The 25,261-nt window shown below is 30.8% G+C and overlaps 3 protein-coding genes and 1 long non-coding RNA gene across 4 annotated transcripts; 2 read left to right on the forward strand and 2 right to left on the reverse strand.

Annotated features, from left to right (window-relative positions):
• Nucleotides 1-5,256: 5,256 nt before the first annotated feature.
• Nucleotides 5,257-8,377, reverse strand: LOC127069336 (uncharacterized). Its single transcript, XR_007783521.1, has 11 exons — nt 8,311-8,377; nt 8,087-8,250; nt 7,652-8,026; nt 7,428-7,591; nt 7,275-7,369; nt 7,015-7,178; nt 6,826-6,956; nt 6,621-6,765; nt 6,414-6,541; nt 6,203-6,334; nt 5,257-6,123 (listed from the first exon to the last, which is right to left on the reverse strand). It is a non-coding gene; the product is annotated as an uncharacterized LOC127069336 (long non-coding RNA).
• A 6,679-nt stretch (nt 8,378-15,056) lies between these two features.
• LOC127064238 (rhodanese domain-containing protein CG4456-like) lies at nt 15,057-16,250 on the forward strand. Its single transcript, XM_050995058.1, has 4 exons — nt 15,057-15,362; nt 15,453-15,656; nt 15,716-15,878; nt 15,977-16,250. Exons 1-4 carry the CDS (start codon nt 15,224-15,226, stop codon nt 16,026-16,028), a joined length of 558 nt encoding a protein of 185 aa, XP_050851015.1. The 5' UTR covers nt 15,057-15,223; the 3' UTR covers nt 16,029-16,250.
• On the reverse strand, nt 16,206-17,590 carry LOC127064197 (NKAP family protein CG6066). The gene is made up of 4 exons (XM_050994914.1): nt 17,334-17,590; nt 17,145-17,229; nt 16,662-17,059; nt 16,206-16,559 (listed from the first exon to the last, which is right to left on the reverse strand). Exons 1-4 carry the CDS (start codon nt 17,417-17,419, stop codon nt 16,382-16,384), a joined length of 747 nt encoding a protein of 248 aa, XP_050850871.1. The 5' UTR covers nt 17,420-17,590; the 3' UTR covers nt 16,206-16,381.
• A 321-nt stretch (nt 17,591-17,911) lies between these two features.
• Nucleotides 17,912-23,189, forward strand: LOC127070391 (exportin-5). The gene is made up of 8 exons (XM_051008271.1): nt 17,912-18,146; nt 18,785-19,473; nt 19,547-21,259; nt 21,355-21,609; nt 21,693-21,816; nt 21,893-22,229; nt 22,311-22,680; nt 22,767-23,189. Exons 2-8 carry the CDS (start codon nt 18,787-18,789, stop codon nt 22,926-22,928), a joined length of 3,648 nt encoding a protein of 1,215 aa, XP_050864228.1. The 5' UTR covers nt 17,912-18,146; nt 18,785-18,786; the 3' UTR covers nt 22,929-23,189.
• The last annotated feature ends 2,072 nt before the right edge of the window (nt 23,190-25,261 follow it).

The raw sequence follows: 25,261 nt of genomic DNA on the forward strand, positions 1-25,261 counted from the left end.
ACTAAATATAAAAGCAAAAATTAGATATAACAAAAATTAAATATAAAAGCAAAAATTAAATATAAAAGCAAAAATTAAACAGGTAACATAAACTAAATATAAAAGCAAAAATTAAATATAAAAGCAAAAATTAAAAAGATTAGAAAACTTAAATATAAGAGTAAAAATTATTTACAAAAAGACATTTAATTCAAAAATTTCTCTGTAAAAATTTAATTCCATGATGATCGATCCCTGGATGATCCCTCGCTCGATGATCGCTCCCTCGATGATCTAACCTGAAACAGAAAAAGATTTAAAAAATGATTAAAAAAAGATAAATAGAAAAGAGTAAAAGAAAAGAAGAAATGAAGAAGAGAAGAAGTGAAAAAGAGTATTTGCGTATGTTCGCGTGAGAAAAATAGAATTCTGAACGATTGATATGCATCTCGAAGATCATTTTATTCGAGGAAAATCAGAGTACCATAATTGAGTTTGATTTTTCCTTAGTGAAAGAACGAAACCCGCCTAAGGCCCACACCCGTGGGCCCCTCCCAAGGGTCCCACCCGAAAGAAGACAGAGTTATTAATCAACGATTTAATCAATAATTTAACATAATTTGTTTAAACTGTAATATGCAGCCATTTGCCCGGTAATGCTTGCGTTATATAATTATATATATATATACATATATATAATTTAGTTATAGATTGTAGATATAATTTAGACATAGATTTCAATATTTCGCAAGTATTACCGACCCAGGTCCCACCACTTGGAGGTTGCTGCATCTGGGGACCCACGGGCTAACGGGGATTCTACTCTAAAATCCACGATCCGAGATGCCTTTCCGCTTCGGGAGCTTCGAGCTTCTCAGCAAACTGGAGATGTATAAAACCCCGCTTACAGAATGCTCCACCGTCCACACCGTCGGCTTCAGACATCTCGAGACACGACCGGTCGTGTCTATTTCGCTATTTCAAACAACAAAACGAAGTCCTCGGTAGGACTAAATCTCGCGATCGCGAACACCCACGCGCGTGCCGGCCGTCACGCGCGTGAGTGTTTTCCCTATCATTCGCGTACGGAAGCAAGGAGTCATACCCTTTCTGCTATATAATTCCTATATAATAGAGATTATATGCGAAGAGGTTCCTTTAACTTCCGTGTAAAGATCCCACGATGATAGGTCCAGCGATCACCTAACTTGAAACAGAAAAAGTGTAAAAGAAATTACGTAATTACATGCAAAAATAATATGCAATGTTATATACAAAAAGCCATTTATATATACATATACATTTAAAATCAAAATACAATAAACAATAAATTAATGATTAAATAAAATAAAAAAAAGACATTTATACGATTGAATCTTCCCTGTAAAAATTAATTTCACGATGATCGCTCCATCCACGATCGATCCCTCTGTGATCTAATCTGAAACAGAGAAAAGAGTAAAAGAATAAGAAAGAAAAGGAAAAAGAAAAAGAAGAAGAGAAAAAGAAAAAAGCAAAAGAAACGAGGAAAAGGTAAACGAAATGCGAGCGTGAGAAAGATGGAACTCGGAACAATGGATAAGCATCTCAGAGATCGTTTCACTCGATGAAAATCAGAGTATCCAATAAATCAGAGTACTCAATAAATATATAAGTTCGATTTTTCTCTACTGAAAGAAAGAAACCCGCCTAAGGCCCACACCCGAGGGCCCCTCCCAAGGGTCCCACCCAAAACGAGTCGTGAATAAAAGTTAATAAAACTAATTAATATAATAAATAAAAATATATAATCAATATAATTATCGAAAGTCTATAATTAATAAAAGTATATAATTAATATAGTTTAACGAAAGTATATAAGTAATAAAAGTAAAGAAGGATAAATAGGAATGGCAGAAAACATAAGTGCGACAGAGAGGTTTTCTGTGCGTTTTCCTATTAATTTTATAACTTGATTAATTTAGATTTTTGATATATTCAATCTATTTATCTGTTAAAGTATAATTAGCAATTTAAAATATAATTAATTTAACGTCTAATTAAAATTAAATAGAAGAAAGATTTTGGAAAAAGATTGAAATACGCAGCCATTCGCCCGGTAGTACTTGCATTCTATAATTATATGTATAATATAGTTATAGATTTTAGTATATATAATTTTGTTACAGATTTTAGATATAATTCAGACCTAGATCTCACTATATCGCAAGTAATACCAATCCAGGTCCCACCGCGTGGTGGTTGCTGCATGTGAGGATCCACAGGCTAACGGGGACTCTACTTTAAAATTCGTGATCGAGATGCCTTTCCGCTTCGGGAGTTTCAGGTTTTTCAGAAAACTGAAGATGGACGAAACTGTGTGCTGAAGAAAAGCTCCATCGTCCACACCGTCAGCTTCAGACATCTCGAGACACGACCGGTCGTGTCTATATTTCAAAAATCAAAACGTAGTCTGAATATAATATGAATTATATGTAGGGAGGTTCCATTAATTTCCGTGTAAAAATCTCACGATTATGGGTTTTTCGATAATTGATTCTTTCATCATCTAATCTGAAACAGAAGAATAATTAAAGAGAAAGAAATAATAGAAAAGATAAAAGAACGGAGAAGAAAAAAGGAGCTCTGCACGATACTAAGATAGCTACCCGCACAAAGACCCACACCCTTGGGTCCTACCCTTAGATAAAAAACAGATTTTGGAGAAACATTGTAATATGCAACCATTTGCCCGCATATACTTGAGATGTAATTAAAATATGATTTTCATATATATATCTCAAATTCTTCTAACCCAGGTCATACTGCGAGGAGATTGCTACATCTGGGAACACACAAGATAACGATGACTCTACTCTAAAATTTGCGAAACTGGCATGATTAAGTAATCGCCGTTAAATAAAACAAAACCCTTGGTAGGATTTTTAATCACTCACGTGAGTGTCCGAATGACGGTGACTCTACTCTAAAATACGCATTACCGGCGTAATCTAATTTATATTTCAAGCAAATAAAACTTGATTTTATAAAAATAAAATTATGAGTTTAATTAATGAACTTAAAAAAAATAAAAAGTGAAAAATTTATGATTCGACTTTAATGTAAGATTGGATTTTATTAAAATGGAATTATGATTTTAATTAAAAATTGGAAAAGAAAAACGCGATTACTCGACTTTAATAATAAAAATGCATAAAATATGTAAAAATTCTATTCGCGTACGCGTATAGGATGGGAGACGGAATATTACGTCGTCTCAGCTTCTCAAATTTACATTACTACTATATACTACTATATAAGAGCATTTTGAGTGACAACATGGTAAAATTAAAATATGACTAAGAGCCATTTTCGAAGAGTTCTATGGAACCTTCGAAAATAATTCAATAGTCTAATAGTTGCCCTCTTGAGCCACAATTTGTGGGGGCTTCTTCGGCATATAGCCTCTTCTTTGTATCGTGCCCTAACCACAACTATAGAAGACATTTAATAACTATCGTCACTACCGACAAAAACTAAAACCAACCCTAATTCTAAGACGTGGAAGTAAACTAATACATCTAACGCAACTCTAAACCAAACCTGAAACGAAAAATCGAGAAAGCATCGAAAGAGATACGAGAATTAATATATTAATTGCTGAAAATCCTAAGCTAAAAATTGAATAAGTTATTCTATGTTCTACACGTTATGATTCTACAAGTCTCTTTGTCTTTTATCAACGACTCTACTCTACTTTAATCTTTCAAAAGCAATGACTCTATTGAGACTTTTCTTTTATTAATAAAAATGATTAATCTTTAATTAAAAATGTAATGAAAAATCATTGGACACTCCTTCTTACAAGCAATTATTCGAATTAATAGAAAATAAATTATACAATATCGCTTGTAATCCAGAGACTATCCATCGCGAATGTTTTCTTGCTTATTAATTATTAAAATTCGCGAATATCGCGATATTTTATTATTTTCGTGAGAGAAAATTATTTCAAAATGCATTTAAATATCAAAAATTTCAAATAATTATAATGAACGCGTTTAAGCAAGAAGACTCTATCCTGATCTAATAAATAAATGGAAAAATAACAAACCATTCACGAGTAAATCTCCGAAGAAATTTACCCGTGGTCACTCATTGCTCTTCTACTAATTAATTACAACCAATCACTCGTGCCGATTCGGACCTTTCGTCCTCGACATGATTGAGTGATCGGAGGGACTTAAAAATTAACTCACTACTTAAGAAGTTCTGCGATGGCTCCAAAACACTGGACCGCGATTTAGGTCGAAATTGAGGGTGGATGATATGTAGTTGGTTGAAAATGAGGTAGGTCGACATCGAAGTTGGTTGAGATCCTTTTTGATGATGCACTGACTCTAATTCGCGGTAGTTATTTATTAACGAACGATCACTGAATCTATTTCACGAAACTCTACTGTCTTTTATAAATACAGTCTGTGCGACTGTTAAAAAATAAAAAAACTGCGCGAACAAACACTGACTCTAAAGACTGCATTGCACGCAGTCTATGCAAAAACACTTATGGTTTAAATCGCGAACCGCGAACGAACAAACACTGCTTCTACTTCGCGATAATTTTATTTTAACGGTACAAACACTCGATTACTTCATTGCTACGCGCGCGATTGCAACGAGGTTCTGAAACAAAAATACAAACGAAATAATTAGTATTACTATTACAATGAAAATTATATAAAACATTCAAAAAATATGTAATGGAGAAATATACTTACTTTAAGTCTTCGTTGAAACTTCTACGAAAGGTATCCAATGAAAATTTCTAAGTCCACTTGCGGAGATAGATCATTAAAGTCCCACTACAGTGCGAATATTTCTAAGTCCATTCGCGCAGATAAATTGTCAAAGTCCCTCGAAAGCACAAAATCGAAGTCTGAAACAAAAGAAATAGTATAACATATCGAAAATATGAGTGATAGAATATTATATTTGCGTAAACTCTTCGTTAATACTCGAATGACATCCTGCGAAAATTTCTAAGTCCACTCGTGGAGATAGATTGTCAAAGTCCACCGAGAATGCAAAAATTTCTAAGTCCATTCGTGGAGATAGATTGTCAAAGTCCACCGGGAATGCAAAAATTTCTAAGTCCCTTCGTGGTGATAGATTTTCAAAGTCCACCGCGAGTGCAAAAATTTCTAAGTTCATTCGTGGAGATAGATTTTCCAAGCCCACCGAGAATGCAAAAATTTCTAAGTTCATTCGTGGAGATAGATTTTCCAAGCCCACCGAGAATGCAAAAATTTCTAAGTCCCTTCGTGGAGATAGATTGTCAAAGTCCACCGGGAGTGCAAAAATTTCTAAGTCCCTTCGTGGAGATAGATTGTCAAAGTCCACCGGGAATGCAAAAATTTCTAAGTCCCTTCGTGGTGATAGATTTTCAAAGTCCACCGGGAGTGCAAAAATTTCTAAGTTCATTCGTGGAGATAGATTGTCAAAGTCCCCCGAAAATGCGAAAACGAAGTCTGAAACAAAAGAGGAAGTATAGAATTTCGAAAATATGAATAATATAATATTGTACTTGCGTAAACTCTCCGTGAATACTCGCTCGAGAGGCATCCTGCGAAAATTTCTATGTTCCCTCGTCGAAGTCCAAAGCACAACTGAACTAGTGATTGTAGAAGTCGGTCAAAGGCACAACTTTGTTGACGTCTCTCGAAGCTGAGTATCCCCACTTCGAATTTAAGTCTAAAATCAAATAAACTGTTGTATATTTTAATTAACTCTTCGTTAATACCCGCTCGAGTGGCATCCGCGAATATTTCTAAGTTCACTCGTCGAAGTCCAAAACACAACTGAACTTGTAACTGTAAGAGTCGGTCGAAGGCCCGTCTTTGTTGTCCTCTCTCGCAGCCCAGTATCCCCACTTCGCAATTTAGTGTAAAATCAAATAAACTGTAGAGAATATTGTAAGAACGAGAAATTCTGATATACATTTTATTAACTGTTCGTTAATACTTGCAGGAATAGTCTCCGCGAAATTTTCCAAGTTCCCTCGTCGAAGTCCAAAACACAACTGAACTAGTAACTGTAAGAGTCGGTCGAAGGCCCGTCTTTGTTGTCCTCTCTCGCTGCCGAGTATCCCCACTTCGCAATTTGAATCTAAAACAAAATAAATCGTATAGAATATTAGAAAAAATGTGTGAGAATAAATGTATTTACATTAACTCTGCTCTATTACTTGCGGAGAACGCGTAGTGGGAGAACTGCGATGCGTACTCGTCGAAATTCGAAGCAAGACTGAACCAGTAGCTGTCGGTCCGCTTATATTGTCCATATGAGTGGGAGAATATCCCCACTACTCCATTTCATACTAAAATAAAACAAATCGTATAGAGTATTGAAAGAATAAGGGATTTAATTACGTAGTTACATTGACTTTTCTCTATTACTTCCAAAGAATGCGTACTACGAGAACTGCGTTGTGTACTCGTCGAAATTCGTAGCAAGACTGAACCAGTAGCTGTGCGCTTATATTGTCGTCACGAGTGGGAGAATATCCCCACTCCTCTATTTCATTCTAAAACCAAATAAATCGTATAGAATATTGAAAGAATAAGGGATTTAATTACGTAGTTACATTGACTTTTCTCTATTACTTCCAAAGAATGCGTAATACGAGAACTGCGTTGTGTACTCTTCGAAATACGTAGCAAGACTGAACCATTAATTATTAAAATCGGTCGAACGTTCGACTTTGTTGTCATCTCGGGAAGCTCAGTATCCCCACTCCATAATTTCACTCTACAACGAAATAAATCGTATATAATATTGAAAGAATGAGTGATATAATTATGTACTGACATTGACTCTTCTGTGTTACTTCCAAAGAATGCGTACTACGAGAACTGCGATGTGTACTGGTCGAAATTCAAGGCAAGACTGAACCAGCAGCGTCATGGCTGGGAAAGTATCCCCACCTCCATAATTTGATTCTAAAACGAAATAAATCATATAGAATATTGAAAGAACTAGTGATAATAACATACTTACATTAACTCTTTGTTATTATTTGTGGAGAATACGTATTACGAGAACTACGATGTGTACTCGTCGAAATTCGTAGCAAGACTGAACCATCAACTATTAAAATCGGTCAAACGTTCGACTTTGTTGTCATCTCGGGAAGCTCAGTATCCCCACTCCATAATTTCACTCTACAACGAAATAAATCGTATATAATATTGAAAGAATGAGTGATATAATTATGTACTGACATTGACTCTTCTGTGTTACTTCCCAAGAATGCGTACTACGAGAACTGCGATGTGTACTGGTCGAAATTCAAGGCAAGACTGAACCAGCAGCGTCATGGCTGGGAAAGTATCCCCACCTCCATAATTTGATTCTAAAACGAAATAAATCATATAGAATATTGAAAGAACTAGTGATAATAACATACTTACATTAACTCTTTGTTATTATTTGTGGAGAATACGTATTACGAGAGCTACGATGTGTACTCGTCGAAATTCGTAGCAAGACTGAACCATCAACTATTAAAATCGGTCAAACGTTCGACTTTGTTGTCATCTCGGGAAGCTCAGTATCCCCACTCCATAATTTCACTCTACAACGAAATAAATCGTATATAACATTGAAAGAATGAGTGATATAATTATGTACTTACATTGACTCTTCTGTGTTACTTCCAAAGAATGCGTACTACGAAAACTGCGATGTGTACTGGTCGAAATTCAAGGCAAGACTGAACCAGCAGCTGTCATAGTCCATTTTATTGGCGTCACGGCTGGGAAAGTATCCCCACCTCCATAATTTGATTCTAAAACGAAATAAATCATATAGAATATTGAAAGAACTAGTGATAATAACATACTTACATTAACTCTTTGTTATTATTTCTGGAGAATACGTATTACGAGAGCTACGATGTGTACTCGTCGAAATTCGTAGCAAGACTGAACCATCAATTATTAAAATCGGTCGAACGTTCGACTTTGTTGTCATCTCGGAGAGCCCAGTATCCCCACTCCACAATTTCATTCTAAAACGAAATAAATCGTATAGAATATTGAAGGAATGAGTGATATAATTATGTACTTACATTGACTCTTCTTTTTTATATCCAAAGGTTGCGTACTACGAGAACTGCGATGTGTACTCTTCGAAATACGTAGCAAGACTGAACCATTAATTATTAAAATCGGTCGAACGTTCGACTTTGTTGTCATCTCGGGAAGCCCAGTATCCCCACTCCACAATTTCATTCTAAAACGAAATAAATCGTATAGCATATTGAAAGAATGAGTGATATAATTATGTACTTACATTGACTCTTCTCTATTACTTCCAAAGAATGCGTACTACGAGAACTGCGATGTGCACTCGTCGACATACAAAAGGAAACTAACAAAATAATAGTCAAAGTAAATAAATGTAGTATATGTTCGTATTACACAAAGCCAATGATCGCGAAACGAAAATTTCAAAGTATTAAAATTATAAACTAGTTATTTTATTTCTCTCACGTATCGATCTTTGTAATGTTAAACGAATACAGTATTGTTTACATATTAATCTTTTGTATTGTGCAAATATTAAAAATTGTTTAAATAAATGTAAAATTATCGAAAATATTTATTTCTGAGCTTTCGCCTTTGGAAAGATTCGATATTCACTCATCGGAATACAAAAAAAAACTAATTCGAAACCTTATGTAGCTATATAGTAAATATTTACAAGCAAATAAAAAAATATTGATTTGTGCTTATCTTCGCATTGAAAGAATTTTTCTAAAGGATTATGGGTGCATCGTATCAATTTACACAGATTTGTAGATTCACAGCTTGGAGACAATGTTTTATACTCGGTTCCATGTATTTGTGTGAATGTTTCAGTATCTATGTGACAGCACGAGAGTGAAATTTTTGTCCGCATATTTTGCGATGAAATACAGATATTTTTGCAAAAATGATATTAATCGATGTGCTAATGCTTTTTAGAATTTATACAGATCAGTAATGTTCGAAAATCTAAACGAAATCCTTTTTTTTTTTTTCTTACCTTATTCAGATGAATTTCTTCTTCGTTGCAGCTTTTTCTTCTTCCAAAGCAATTAGAACTTCTGGCTACCAACGAGTACATAATAAATACTCTCAAGCAGAAATTATTTATGAATTAATATTTATAGATCAATCTATAGGCAAATATAATTAAATATCATTCTTTTCGAACATTTACAAGAGATAATGATCATGGAAAAGATAAATTCTTTGATTATTCCATTTATTAATTAATTATCTTTTGACACCCGAAGTAGAAGACAGAAGAAACCTACATATATAATTACGTGGGTATTTACGTATTTGGCGGGAATTTTATATAACTTAATAGAAAGTAGTAAGACGTTTCGTAACAACTTTCAATGATTTTTTTGCGATTGAATATTATATTTTGTGCTATTTTTCAATAAAATGTTAAGAAAAATTAATATATTTATTAATGCGTAATATTTCTAAAATGACGTAATATGTATGTACAACGCGAAGCTACACCTTCATGGTGTAGATGACGCCATTGCTGCTTCAATTCGTACCAACCAAATACGTCTCACCGTTACATGTAATTAGGAGATTTTTTCCAACGTACACTTTATTAATATACACCAATCGATAGCTAAGTAAGCGATTTTCAAAAGGCTGTATTCTCAAATCGGAACATCCTTGCGTTTAAAAGTTATTCGCGAAAATAAAATCGGTCTCGTTGATCCCTGGGGAGCTATTGCATTGTACCTTTTTTTTCTATTTTCCAGCTTAATTTTTTCAATATCGATACTTCTCTCGCTTTTTAACAATATTCTCATCAATAATTTTGCGTTTATAATCATGATAGATCAATATTTTATATTATATTCGATTTTCAAACACTTACACACAACACGCGCACGTATATGGGTATTTTTACAGATTATATATACACATACACTTTTTTAATCTTCTTCTTTTTTCACACACACACTTTTAATATTATCCTGTATTAATATGAGATTTCACATTTTTCAGATTTTCAAAAATTTCACGAAAATAAGGAGTATCGAATTAGAATCAGTGTTGGTGTATCGTTCTTCGTCTTCCAGATCAAGATGTTCATCGTTTGAAGGATCAACAGCTACTACCGCTAAACATACTTCTCTCTTTGTCTCCTGAGCAACTGTGAAAAATGAAAAAACATAATCTGTGAGAATGCGTGAATACTAGACGTTTCGAAGAATTTATGCATGTATAATATACGTATATGTGTGTATATATGTAATACGATTATTACGAATGTTGATGCGTTGTTCCGAGCTCGACAATCGTTTACACTGTGTTTTTTCTTTCTTTTTCTTTTTTGTCATTTGCTTTCGCTTCGAAAAAGACAGAAGAGAAAAAATAAATTAGGTTAGTAAGCCAATTCAGTTCTTGTTATTTATAATGGTTAGTACCGTCCATAAATAATGAGTAGTTTTCGTGATCGTTTCAATGATACATTTCAATGATTAGTTCTGTATATATTTATTTACATATTTATTATTTCTCCTTTCCTTTCTTTTTGATTTTCGATTATGTATGATTATTATCGACACATGATATATTACTTCGATTATAAATTATGTAATTATTCGATGTCTAAATAAAAATTCAAAGAAGTATTATTTTTTTCAAATATTTATAAAATATATATATAGTCATATACAAATATATATATATATATATATATATATATATATATATATATATATATACACGCATCAATACATAAATCCACCGAATTATTTTGATTTAACAATTACACATTATTTCGCGTCATGTATAAAGCATAGGGATAAACTTGTAATACAAATGCGTATCTATTTAACGTTTCTATATCTTTAAAAAATATAATGTTTTCATTAGAAAATTATTGTCTATGTTTAAAATTCGAATTAATTACATTTGTCATCCATATCGTATTATCTACATACTTATATTATATTTTTTATTATTTTTCATTGAAAAATATAATATTTGATTTGATTCGATTGTATCTGTGATGACGTCATCGAATTATTGGGACTACTTTCCTTCCTTGCCACTAGTCTCATCGCCATTTTGGACGCAGTGACAAGTGTACACGATGTTTCGTCGCTCTGCATAATTATAGGTAATTAGTAAATTTTTTTTAACGTACACTCTTTTCCTATATATCAATCGATAGCCAAACGCGCGATTTTCATGAGGCCGCGTTCGCAAGTCTGGGCATCTTCGCGTTAAAAAGATATTCGCGAAAATAAGATCAGCCTCTCGTAGATTGCCCAGGAAGCTTTCGCGTCGTATTTTTTTTTCTATTTTCCTGTTTTATTCTCGCAATATTAATACTTCTCTCGCTTTTTAATAATACTCTGATCAATAATTTTGCATTAATAGTTGTGATCGATTGATATTTTGTATCTAATTCGATTTTCATGTATGATCAGACATACTCACATATACATACACACATGCATGCACGTACACAACAGGAATACGATCATTATATATATATATATATATATATATATATATATATATATATATATATATATATACATATACACACATATAGGTATACGATTATATATATATATAGTATACAATCATATATATATATATATATATATATATATATATATATATATATATATATATATATATATACGACAATATGTAATGATTATACACACACATCTATGGATATCCCTACACATATTACGCACACACTTTTAATCTTATCCTGTAGTAATATGATCTTACTTTTTTCAGATTTTCAAGAATTCCCGAGCTACAGTACAAAGCGTCGAATATTTCCAGTGTTTCCTTTTCTTCGATACATACAGGTAAGTTTATTTTATTTTAATAAATATAGTGAGGTTTAATAGAAAGAGATAGGTAACATACGACATGGAAGTTACATTAGATTGTGTATTTCTAAAAAAATTCTTCGATCGATATCAAAACAAAAACAATCGAGTGTTCAAACTCTCTCAAGGCCACATGAGAGATCTTTATTTCTATATAACATTTAGACAAGTACAGACGAAAGCAGATTATTTCGAATTTATTTCTGCAGCTATTATTTTATTCTAGAAAATTTATTACATTTTTATTAATAATTGGGTTTCCGTATGCAGTTACTTCCAAGCAGTGAGACTTGGGCAGTCGATATTGTTTGAGTTTGTATTTTAAGATACAATGCAAGCAATATCGAGTAAATGACTGCATATTTTGATACAGTTCAAAAATACTTAGTTTTTAATAATTTTAATTTTCATAATGTTCTAAATTATTTTTTAGTGAAACGTACTGAAAAATTCTAATTTCTTTATTATTTTTATTTGTTCTTGATTATTTTCATTTACTTTTCTTTATTTTTATTAACGCTTTTCAGGTTAAATATTATATTTTCTATTCTACTTATATTTACTATTATATGCTCATATTTTTAAATTAAAAATCTGTTTTTAAATACATATAATGAGCTCCTTAATAAAGAGAGAAAGATAGCGTATAAATAATAGCTTTAAAGTATCCCCACCAATTGCCAAATAATTCTTGGAAATGAGTCTCCGGCGAGCAACAAAAGAAAAAGCGTGATATTATTCTATTATAGGTATATCTATATACATGTTTGTATACGCTACACTGTACACAGTATTTAAGAAGTACCGACAATAGCACATGTAAACAATCAAAGGACGACTAAGGGGACGACTTTCTTAGTTCATTTCTACACACTTTTCGTTTGTGTCAGCAGCCGTCCAGACGTGTTCAGACTTGTTCCTGCTTCTTCAATTTTGGTTCGTCTAATTTCTCATTTACATTATACATAATATTTTATAATCTTGATTTAATCATTTACAGCCTATTAATCTTATTTTATATCATATTAGATTTCGATATATAATATAGCATTTATATGTTGAATACGCAAATCACGTTTACGTGCGTAATCTTATTCTCTATTAATAATAGTTTGAATATTTTCAAGTAATTATTCATCATATTGACCAATATAATATTCACCATTGAATTAAAAGTTTTAATTTAATTTTAATTAATATAAAAAATTAGATGTTAATTCTAACAAACTATCTATTGTATTATACGATTTCATGCGTTCTGTCGTAGTCTTATTATAAGTTTCTCTATTATATCCAGAACTTTTATTATATAATATTTTATATTTTTTTTTAAGAAATTTATATATGGATCTCCATACGCAGCTACCTCCTTGTGGTGGGATCCGGAAATCGGTATTGCGAATGTTCGTATATTTTATATTATACAACGTACGCACTACCGGGCCGAAGGCTGACGTTCGGTATATTAGAAAATAATTTTGATTAAATTTCTATTTATTAAACATTTTTTGAAACATTTTCCATGGAATTTAAAAAATATTAAGAAACACCGAGAATAATAAAAAGTTAATTAAAGTATAATAAAAGTTAAATTAAAATCGAATAAAATTTTAAGATACGTTTAATCGTTTAATTAATATTATAAATATTATAATTTCAACTTTTCTGCTCCTTGTCTAGTTTTACTTTAATGCTATATCTATTCTAATTTATAGGTATCCACGCAATTAGTATACTTCTGTAAACATGTTCCTATCGCGATTATATCTATTTTTAAACGATAGATACAACGCCATTTTGATCGACAATGTTCCCTATTTATAATTTATAATGTGTTCATAATGTCATTGAACTCTTCGAATATAGAATCGAGAATTGTCGATATTCTTTTTCTTATTCGTCTCACTCTCCACGTCTTTCGCATTTTTCAACATTAATTTAATGCTGTTCATCATCTTTCGCTCAAAACGTAGGTGATTTCAGTGACAGGTATAGAAAGAGGGAATTTTTCAGTCACTATGATTCTACTTTCCATTATTTCATTTTATATACTAGATTACAATTAACATGTTAATTTTTTCTCTCATTTTTCATTCATCTTTCAATTTGAATCTATTATTTTCTTTTTTCTTCTTATTTTCTAGTAATAGTTCTTCCGTGTCAAGAAAGTACGAATACAATTTTTTTATTTTTCTAATATTTATTTTAGTATCTAGGAGAATTAACATAACTTGCACACTAATTTTTTTATTGTTAATAGCTGCAACTACGATGTTATGAAGTTACTGCGTTGCGATCGTTTAGCTATCGGTATAGCTATATTGTATAGTAGATTCACAATTTACAAACGATCGATAATGTATATTTCTTTGTTACTGCTTAATGGTAAAATGGATTCCTATTTTATAGTAATATAATTTTTTTACAGTAAGGTAACTCTTGGTTTGTAAAATTACAAAGCTTCTTGATACATAATTTTTCTTTGTCTTTTGCTCATTATTTTTATTAATTCATTAGATATTTGAATGTAACGTATCATTACCTAGCTCTTTACTCTTATTGCTATAATCTGATTCAACGTTAATTATTTATGCAATCTGAAATGAAATTTTATTATTACATTATTTGCAATGAAATTTGATTCAATATATAATTTTACTCGTATCACATTACTTTATAAGTAAGTAAATTATAATTATTGTAACGTAGAATTCAGTGTCACCAATATAGAACAATACAAATAACAATATACAACATAATCCAAGTAAAATCATTAAGTTTAATAATTTGATAATAGATAATTTTTAAACCGTAAATAATTACCAATTAACAAAATATACACATATAGATTAATTCGATTTAAAAGGGTATTATTTAAGATATATGTTATTGAAATAAAAAATTATTAAATATTGATTGAATATAAAAATAATAAATTACGTTCTGAAGAATATTCTTAATCTAACATACCGACCATCATTTTGCATATATCTCAACATAATTAAAAATTATCTTAAATTAATAATATTTATTGATTTATACATAATTTCACATAATATATATACCTCACAAGCGATTTATATATTGGCGACAAAATGTTTACAACGCATTCTTTAATCCCGCCATTTCTTCTTCTATTTATCCCACTGTGCGACCTCGCTTGTCAACAGTTCTGCCTTTTCGAACACATACACACATACAATCATGTGGCCGCGCGCGCACATACTAAGTATGTGTATATAAATACGATGAACATTTACTGAAACAATAAAAATTATCTAGTCATATTACACAATCAGTGATATTATTGATAAAGTTTTCGTGATGAGATTTAATGCGATTCGTCAATTTTATAAGAAGTGTATTGTCATTGGTATTTATGAAAGAAGGTTACATATAAGGTCCTCTACAGTATCACATCGTAGTGACATTTTAAAACATTCGATTAACAAAACAATTGCTGGTATTTTTCTCATTTACTTAAGAAACGATACTTGTATCGTGTTATTACTTGTTCTATTAATTATACATATTATTGTGATATATTTTATAGCAAAACAAATACTCAATTTCTCAAATACATTTCATGTAAAAAGAGAAGCTGAAATTATGTCTGAAGGACAGATTAAATCTTTTACTGTTGATTACAATGATATTCTGGAAGCACAAAAAAATGACAGTGTCTTGATTATTGATGTCAGAGAACCATCTGAAATTGATGAAACAGGAAAATTACCGGGCAGCATTCACATTCCAAGTAAATTATTTATTTTTGAGTATTATTATAGCAAACTTCAATTACTTGAATTATTTTAGTGGGAGATGTTACAAATACTTTAACAAATCTTTCTGAAGAAGATTTTGTAAAAAAATTCAACAAATCAAAGCCTAATAATAATACAAAAATTATATTGAGCTGTAGATCTGGTAAAAGAAGTGGTATGGTCCAAGAAGAACTACAAAAAATAGGATACGAAAAGTATATATCAATTTTTTAGAAATTCATTATAATTTAAAAAAATATTGTTCATATATTTGTGACTAAATAGTAATAATTAATATACTTTTGTTTTCCAGCGTATATAACTATATGGGTGGTTGGCTTAATTGGGAAAGTAATCAGAATTAATGATAGTATAATTGATTATTGTTATTGTTAAAAAATGCATGATTTTTAACTAACAATACATGATATGTAGAATAAAATGAATTTTACAAATGAATAAAAAATTATTATTAATTTCCTAAAGCAGTAATTGAATATATATATACATATAGTACAAGAAATATACATTGTACACATATATAGTATTGTATACATATATATTAATAAATACATACTATTAACCTATTACCAAATGTTTAAATAATACTATTTACAAGAATCATTCTTTATATAATGCATGAATATTGTCTAACACAAGTTGTGTAGTATAAATATTTTTAATAGTTTTATCTGCAATGTTTAAAAATAGTAACAAATTACTTATTTTTTTGTTCTTGTGCAAGTTTTTGATTAACCATTTCTTTGAATTGTCGTAATATAAGGTTCTCTCTTTTCTGTCTTTCTTCTTTGCTGAACATTGCCAATGCTCTTTTTTCATCAGCAGAATAGATTTGGTTTTCTTTACGAATACGGACTGCCTCCATACGTCGATGTCTGTAATATAAAAGATATAATTTTTAAATTAATTTTCTTTAAATAATCAAATATTTAATTAAAATAAAGTTTTGAATAAAAAAATTGTTAACGTTATATTACCTGCTACCACTCATGACATAGCCAACAGATTCATATGATGCAATCTCTTCAGAGGTAAGACCAATCTCACCTCTCCTAGGTATACGTTTACCTTCTGCAACATATGCTGCCATTGCAGCACCTTCTCCAGGTAACAAGGCTTTTCCAAAATCTTTTGCAGACAAAGCAACATGTTGTTGTTTCGGTTTCATTGGTCCAACTAAACCTTCATTTCCACTTTCATCAGAACTAGATCCTTTCTTAGTTTCTGCTTTACTATTTTCTATTGTCTTCTCTACCCATTCTAAACTTTCTTCAGAATCACTTGCAGAACTGCTATCTGAGACTTTTCTTTTTTTCTTACGTTTATGCTTCTTTTCTTTCTTAGCTTTTTTCTCTTTTTTTAACTTTTTGCTTTTCTAAGGATTCAAAGAGTTATTTTTATTTATGAACATTTTATTATGATAATAAATATAAGAGAAAAATCATTATTAAGATATCTACCTTTTGTTTGTCCTTTAATTTTCTTTTTCTATCTTTTGGGAGTATGTCGTCCTTATATTTTTTGATTTCATCTTCTTCATCAGAACTACAAACACAAATTGTACAAATTGTAATCTTATTTTTTTAAATCATTGTAAATATTAATACACAAAATTAAAATTATTTATAATATTGCAAATTACAGCTTACTCTTCTATTCGTGTAGGTGATTTACCCCAAACTCTGTCAACGCCACATAAACCGATTTGTTCCCGATCTCGTCTTCGAGCATCCATTACGGTAAATTATAAAATAATATTACACAGTTTAAAATTGTGTAATATTATTCAATAACAAATATTTAAAACAGATAAATGAAATACTATAATATAACCTTATAAATTGTAATAGTTGACGACTCGACATAAATAAGCGAGTGCGTAGGCGCGACCTCCACCAATCCCGTCATCGAATGAGACAAAGCCTACTTTCTACCAATCACACGATCGCTATAATTCAACGCCATCTGCTGAGTATTAAAATAAATAATATATAAATCTAATTCCCTTGACCGGATCGTAGATCTTATATGCATATAAATAATTGTTAAGAATAAAAATGATATTCTACATTTTCTATATACATAATTTACATATTTTATATGTGAAATAAAAAATTTTTTATACGTATAAGTTTGTAATATTTTTAATCAATTATCGATTGAAACCTATTTGTATCTGACAATACATTATTTTGCATAGGGTAAGGTTACATCAGATTTAAAACTTTAAAGATGGCAGTACTGTGCCGCTCGTGTGCGATCACATCCAACGTGCCGCATCTCAGAAACGAACGAAGCAAATGAAAGGTTGATTATTACGTTGAGTAGACGGTTGCTAATTGTAGATTATAAAATTTTCTGGTAATTAAACGACAAACAGATATGAATTAACATTCTGCGCGGACACTTATTCTATCGGACGTATTTTTTCGTTCCGTTTTGATCCACACTCACATTACTAGGTAAGTAAATTTACTGTCAACGCATGGTCCGCGAGGACACGTTTCGTAAAAGCTGGTTTGCGTTTTTATGCAGTTTTAATATTTCGGTGAGGTGGAATTTTTACTTTATATCGAAAAAATAACAATAATTCAATGAAATCGCAATCCTTCTGTGTATTATACTTTTTATATAACTTCAATATGTAATAAGAAATATATTGCATTTTCTTCAATGAGAATGAACGTTTATACAAATTTCATGTTGTTATTCTATTAAAATTTTGAAAGGTAATTTTGCACAATGTTATATTATAAAAGGGATATATTAATTATATTTATTTATATACAAGTTGATTAATTTTTATATTAATTTTATAAGAGTAAAATAATTAATATCAAAAGTTATTATTACTACTACATCATACTTATTGTTATACAACTGTTTTAAAGAGATATATTTATTTTGTCTGGTATACTGACAGTAATTATTTTTTTAAGCACTGGTAATAGTATTTGACTAATTAACATGTGTTTATGATATTTTATGTTGTAATTACTTTTATCATATACATAAAATAGTTTTTTACCAAAAATAAAAAACGAAATAATGTTTGTGAATATTATGTTATCAATATCAATATTATTTGTGCTGTATATAGGAATGGAGTGTGGCACAGGGGATGTAGCTCAAATATCAGCAGAGCTTGCTCGGGTGGTTGAGGTGATGATGTCACCAAATATACCACAACAGCAACGGATAGAAGTTTATAATGCTTGTGAACGATTCAAAGAGTCTTCTCCACTCTGTGCACAATGTGGTTTATACTTAGCACAAAAATCACCAAACAGAAGTCCTGTAGTTCGTCATTTTGGTTTACAATTAATGGAACATTGTATAAAATATCGTTGGACACAAATTTCACAATCAGAAAAAATCTTTATCAAAGAAAATGCAATGAAATTATTACAAGAAGGTACAGAACCTTTATTGCAAGAAGAAGCTCATATAAAAGATGCTTTATCTAGAGTTGTAGTTGAAATGATAAAACGTGAATGGCCACAACAATGGCCAACACTGCTATCAGAGCTTAGTCAAGCTTGTACTAGAGGAGAAAGCCAAACAGAATTAGTTTTATTAGTGTTCCTTAGATTAGTAGAAGATGTAGCATTGTTACAAACTTTGGAATCTAATCAAAGAAGAAAAGATATTTATCAAGCATTAAATACAAATATGGCAGAAATCTTTAGTTTCTTCTTGAGACTAATGGAACAACATTTTTCTGAATTTCAAAAAAAGAGTGCCATTGGACATACAACAGAAGCTGCAGCACACAGCAAAGTTGTTCAAGTAAGTATTGATGTATTCTGCCTTTTATAAACTTGTTTTCTATCAATCTCATATTAAAATCTATTTGAAACAGGTAGTTTTAAATACAATGACAGGATTTGTTGAATGGGTATCTATAAATCATGTAATGGCAGAAGATGGAAGATTATTGCAGATATTATGTCTGCTCTTAGGCGATCCTATATTTCAGTGCTCTGCAGCTGAATGTCTTTTACAAATAGTAAATAGAAAAGGCAAAGCTGAAGATAGGAAACAACTTATGATTTTGTTCTCGGAAGAAGCATTAAGATTTATCTATGCTGCAGCAACTGCACCATCACCTATTGCTGGTGTTGGTGATTTTCACGATAATCATTATTTATTTTTGAAAAAATTAACATTAGTATTAACTGGGATGGCAACTCAGTTATGTTCACTTTGGGGCAAAGATGATGCTTCTAGCATTCGACCTACACATTTTAATCTGTTTCTGGATACTGTCTTGACATTCACAATGTATTCTAGCCTAACATTAACACATTTGGCAAATGCAATATGGGTCATGCTATTCAAACATGAACAAATCAAAAGTGATTCTTTGCTTTTGACTTATGTTCCAAAATATGTGGAGAGTACAGCCCCAAAACTTATCAAAATAATATATCCTCAAGGTAGACATACTAATGGAACGTCTACCTACTGCCTTTCAGACTATGATTCAGAAGAAGAATTCAATGTTTTTCTCCATCGATTTAGAACTGATTTATTAGAAGGATTTAGAAATGCTACAATGGTAGCACCACTCGTAACTTTCACATATGTACAGCAATGGCTAACTGCAAAAATAACCAAAGGTATGGCAGATTTGCAGTATAAAAGTGATCAAAACGATCCTGAATATCTAGAATGGGAAGCTCTTGCCCAAGCCTTGGACTCTGTTGTATCCAGAATTTTGTTAATCAATGAAAGACCCAGTGTACAGAATGGATTACAACTGTTAGAATTGTGCCTTAGTTATTCTCCACAAGATCCTTGGTTACTTTCAGCTTTATTATCGTGCATTAGCGCATTATTTGTATTTTTGTCAATGTCCACTGGTTCTATGGCTATGCCAGGAGTGGCCATCTTGCCAAGAGTTCTAGAAAAAATATTTGCAGCTTTGGTATTTGAAGCACCAGGTGAAACAAAAGTCACGCGATCTAGAGCAGCTAAAAATGTCAGACGTCATGCAGCTAGCCTCATGGTAAAAATCAGTTTGAAGTATCCATTGCTTCTTCTACCAGTTTTTGAACAAATACACACTATGGTTCGTGGTCTGATTAGAGAACCAAGTCCTCTATCCAGGATGGAAAGCATCATGCTTTATGAAGCTTTACTTTTAATTTCGAATCATTTCTGTGATTATGAAAGGCAAACTAGATTTGTCGCGGAAGTTATTGGAGAAGGTGTTACAAGATTTATAAGATTTGGATCAGAATCATTTAAAGGACCACTTGAATTGATAAGACTTATAGGATTAGACAGGTCTCCAGTGGAAAATGTAATGGATGATCCAGCAGGGCAAAATCGAATTGATCTCATGATTTGCATTTGTACTGTGTTAAGTGTAGTTAAAAGATGTTCTATTCCTGAGGATCCAGATCGTGCTGCAAGAGGTGGTTTTGTTGCTGCTCTCAGTGAAAGTGGAAATCCAGTTTACAGAAATCCTGCTACACCACACATCATTCCTGTCTTACCAACTCTCTTTGCTTTGCTTAGAACAATGAATGCTTTGTTCACACCAAATGCCATATCAGCTTTGTCTGAGGTAACCGATCATGTTTTTGTTAAAAATATAATTTATCAATATTTCTTATGAAATTTCAATGTTTTATTTAACTTTTTCATATTTATCTTTAATAGGGTTACAAAAATGCACATGGACTTGTAGAATCAGAAAAAGCAAATCTTCTAGGATTAAATATTACAAATGATAGCACTTCAGAACCAGATCAACCTTCTAGTACAGCCTTAATTCGAATGCAATCATTTCTCAGTACAATTCATGACCATTGTTATCATATGTTAGGAAGTGGTTGCCATACAATTGGCAGAGATCTTTACCAATTATCAGGTCTTGCACCAGCACTTATAAATTCAGTTTTTTCTAATATGGAAGTAAGTTAGTTAAATAATAACATGGAAATTTTATTGTTTTATCCAAATTAAAAAATATGTTGTTCATAATTATTTTTTGTTAGCTGATTCCAGATTATCGATTACGACCAATAATTCGCGTGTTTTTGAAACCATTCATATATTCGTGTCCTCCAGCTTTTTATGAGACTGTACTTGTACCTGTATTAGCCCATGTATCCACGCACAGTAAGGAAATATTTAAATGACATCATTATTCCAATAGTATTGACATAGTAGTGATTATCGTTTATTTTACTTTTAGTGTGCCAAAGATTGAGTGCCAAATGGCAGTACATCGCACATTTATATGAATCTGGAAATTTAGATGAAGAAAACACAGACACGCAAGAAGTTATAGATGACATGTTGAATAGGAATTTGACACGAGATTTTATAGATGTATTGAAAGTAGCATTAGTCGGCGGAGCAGCAAGTGATGCTGCACCTCCAGATATTATGGATCAAGATAGCGGAGGTATGGCGGTGGATCCACCAGTTTCGCGTGGTAATAGTATAGTCGCAGAAGTTGTCAGCGAATTGGGCGCTTTTGTGTTGAGACATCCATCCACGTGCCATAGCGTCGTTTTATGTGTTTTAGGGTACTTTATAACTTTATTTCTTATTTTTCCATAATAATTTTTTATAAATCATTTACATTTGCTTTTATATATTTTGTGTAGAGCTTTGTCATGGAATGATTCTAATGCCAGCCTTAAAGCTACTATGTTAACAAGTCCAATCGTTCGAGCACTTGCTGCTGATGGCAGTCTGACTCCTGCTATGGCTGCACATATTATGGTTGCAGTCCTTCAAGGATTGCAGCTTCATGGTCAACATGAAGCGAATCAGGGCTCTCTGATAACTTTAGGTGCACAAGTTTATGAATGTCTAAGACCGAAATTTCCCAATATTATCGAGGTAATGCAACAAATACCCGGAGTTAATCCTGCAGATTTACAACGATTTGATGAAAAAATGGCAATAGTTAGTACAAAGGGTAACAAAGTTGAAAAGGGGAAAAAAGACCTTTTCAAAAAGATTACAAATCAGGTAAAATTCTGTTATTTACAAGAGTGAATTATTTCGTGGTGTGTAAACAAAATATTGTACATTTATAATTACATTTTCTTACGCAGCTTATTGGCAGAAGTGTCGGACAATTATTTCGTAAAGAAGTAAAAATCGATAATTTACCAAGAATAGAAATATCTGGAAAACCCCAAGCAGTGAGAGTAGATGAGATATCCAAAAGTGCAGCTGATACCGGTATCACAGCTCTGTTTGCAGGGCCTACGTAGCAGAGTCACATTGATTATGCCTTACATAGTTGGTCTAATTCAATAAATAATTATAAGTTATCGTAAAAAAAGGGGTTCTGCAGGAAAGGGCCATAAAAGAATAATAAAGAGGATGCTCGTTATCAAACAGAAATGCAATCCTGTTGGAGATATATTTACAAGACTAAGCTGACAGACCATTTGTCAAAACAGACATTTAAATTTCAGTAGGCGAATATTTGTAAAAAGTTGTTTATAATACATTGCATATTCATCATGAAAGTTGAATTTATAAATCTCAAACAGATGGAGATGCAGTATATTGACTTCCTAGACGTAATTATTAATTCCATAAAATGTATCACAATTTTTATATTAAGGCTGTGCTTAAATTCAAGTGTACATAATAAACATAAGTATATGATAATGTTTTATTTTACCATACGTACTCACATATGTGTGTACTTATTTACATTGTACTTAAATTGTAGCACAGCTGAGTACTTTGTACTCTAATATCTTGATTTTGTTTTGTTGTTGCCTTATTTATTTTAAGACATCTCCAAATTGAAATATATAATTCATATTATTGCACTTTTATACTCATATTAGTTAACACAATACATTATTGGTATATATTAATGTTATGTGCAAGAGGAAATGAGAACTATCAAGTGAAGAAATATAATACATAGAGAAGTATGTTCTATTGTGGTTTATCACGTTATTTCAATTTTATGTGTTCACTTCTAGCATGCATTTTTATGAAAAATTAATAGCAAGTAATGTTTTAATAAGAATGAATGTTTATTATGAGAGTTCTACAAGATTTGGCTATTAATTAAAATAATAAGTTCTATATATATTTTGTAAATCTAAAAATATTGCGCAAAGCAAAGGGATATTTTACAAATCTTATTATTTTTTTTCTTTTCGTATATATAAATTTTCATGTGCCTAAATGAGGAATCTTAAGGAATTTTTGGATTTTATAAACACAATATGCATATTATTATATTAATATATTATATTTTCCATTATTTTTCTGATAGATAAATGTTTACCATTGTTTTCTTATGTAACAGGCAACAACAGAAAATTCTATTGAATCATAATTTTATAATGTTACTCTTATCATTTTTTTACCGCAATTTTGTGAGAGTGCATACATTATATAACATTGTTTTTTACTTTGATAATATACATGTATACATATACATATATACATATATATATATATATATATATATATATATATATGTATGTATATGTATTACGAATATATATTATATTTCTAAATTTACATGATTTCATTATATTGTGAGTTTTATATTGATAATAGACTAGAGATTATAATACAAAAATTATATAATATAGCAAGTTCTCATATTTTTCATTCTTCTTTTTAATTTTGAGCACTGACATAGCATACAAATTTGATTGCTTGTGTTAGGAAAATATTTTAATAAAAAACTTGTACATTACTCTTACTAAATTTAGAAGAAGCATGTAAAAATTGCGCAATATATTTACATACTTCTTCATTTATTACATGTATACTAATAGAATGGAACGTACAATATTTCTAAATGATATTATCATTTACGATCACGTAAATTTTACCTTTTCTCATCATCTTTATTTTTTGCACATGTTCATTTAACTATTTTTCTCGAAGATGTTCCTGCAAAAATGACTTCAAAAGTACCTAAATGTGTGTGTGTGTCTGCTTTACAGACAAATTAAAACAAAAAATGGATTTTTGCAAAACTGATGTGTAATATTTATAAGATGTGTGAAGAAATAGAAAATTTAGTACTTTTTGTACTTTATATGTAATCAGAAATTACAATTTATATATACATATATACAAATGATGCAATTACTGTTTGTATAAAGAGCATTCTTTATAATTTGTTAAAAAACATTAATTGTGTATAAAAACATTGGAAATATTTATCAAATCTATAAATTGTCTGTCATATTAAACATACTTGAAATTTTCATCTTATAAGCAGCGATTATATGCATAATATAATACAAAATCGTTATGTATCGACAAGCTTCACGAAATGGTGAAGACTGATATCGTAACAAAGTATATATGTATAATTTACTTTGTTTTTTATTTTCTATCGTTATAGTGCTAACTTGTACGAAAATATTTCTCAATGATCAGCATAATCTGCATCTATCTATTTTTAATGCAAATTGTGCTTTGGTTTAAACGAAGTAAATCATAAATAATTGTCTTCAGAATCATAACAGTGTTGTGTTACCTTACAACATATTCTTTATTTCTTTTTTTTTGCACATACAGTAGTTTTCTGTACATTTATGTAACATTTTTTGTT

Source organism: Vespula vulgaris, chromosome 1 (genome assembly GCF_905475345.1).
Source record: "Vespula vulgaris chromosome 1, iyVesVulg1.1, whole genome shotgun sequence".
In the NCBI taxonomy this organism is placed as follows: Eukaryota; Metazoa; Arthropoda; class Insecta; order Hymenoptera; family Vespidae; genus Vespula; species Vespula vulgaris.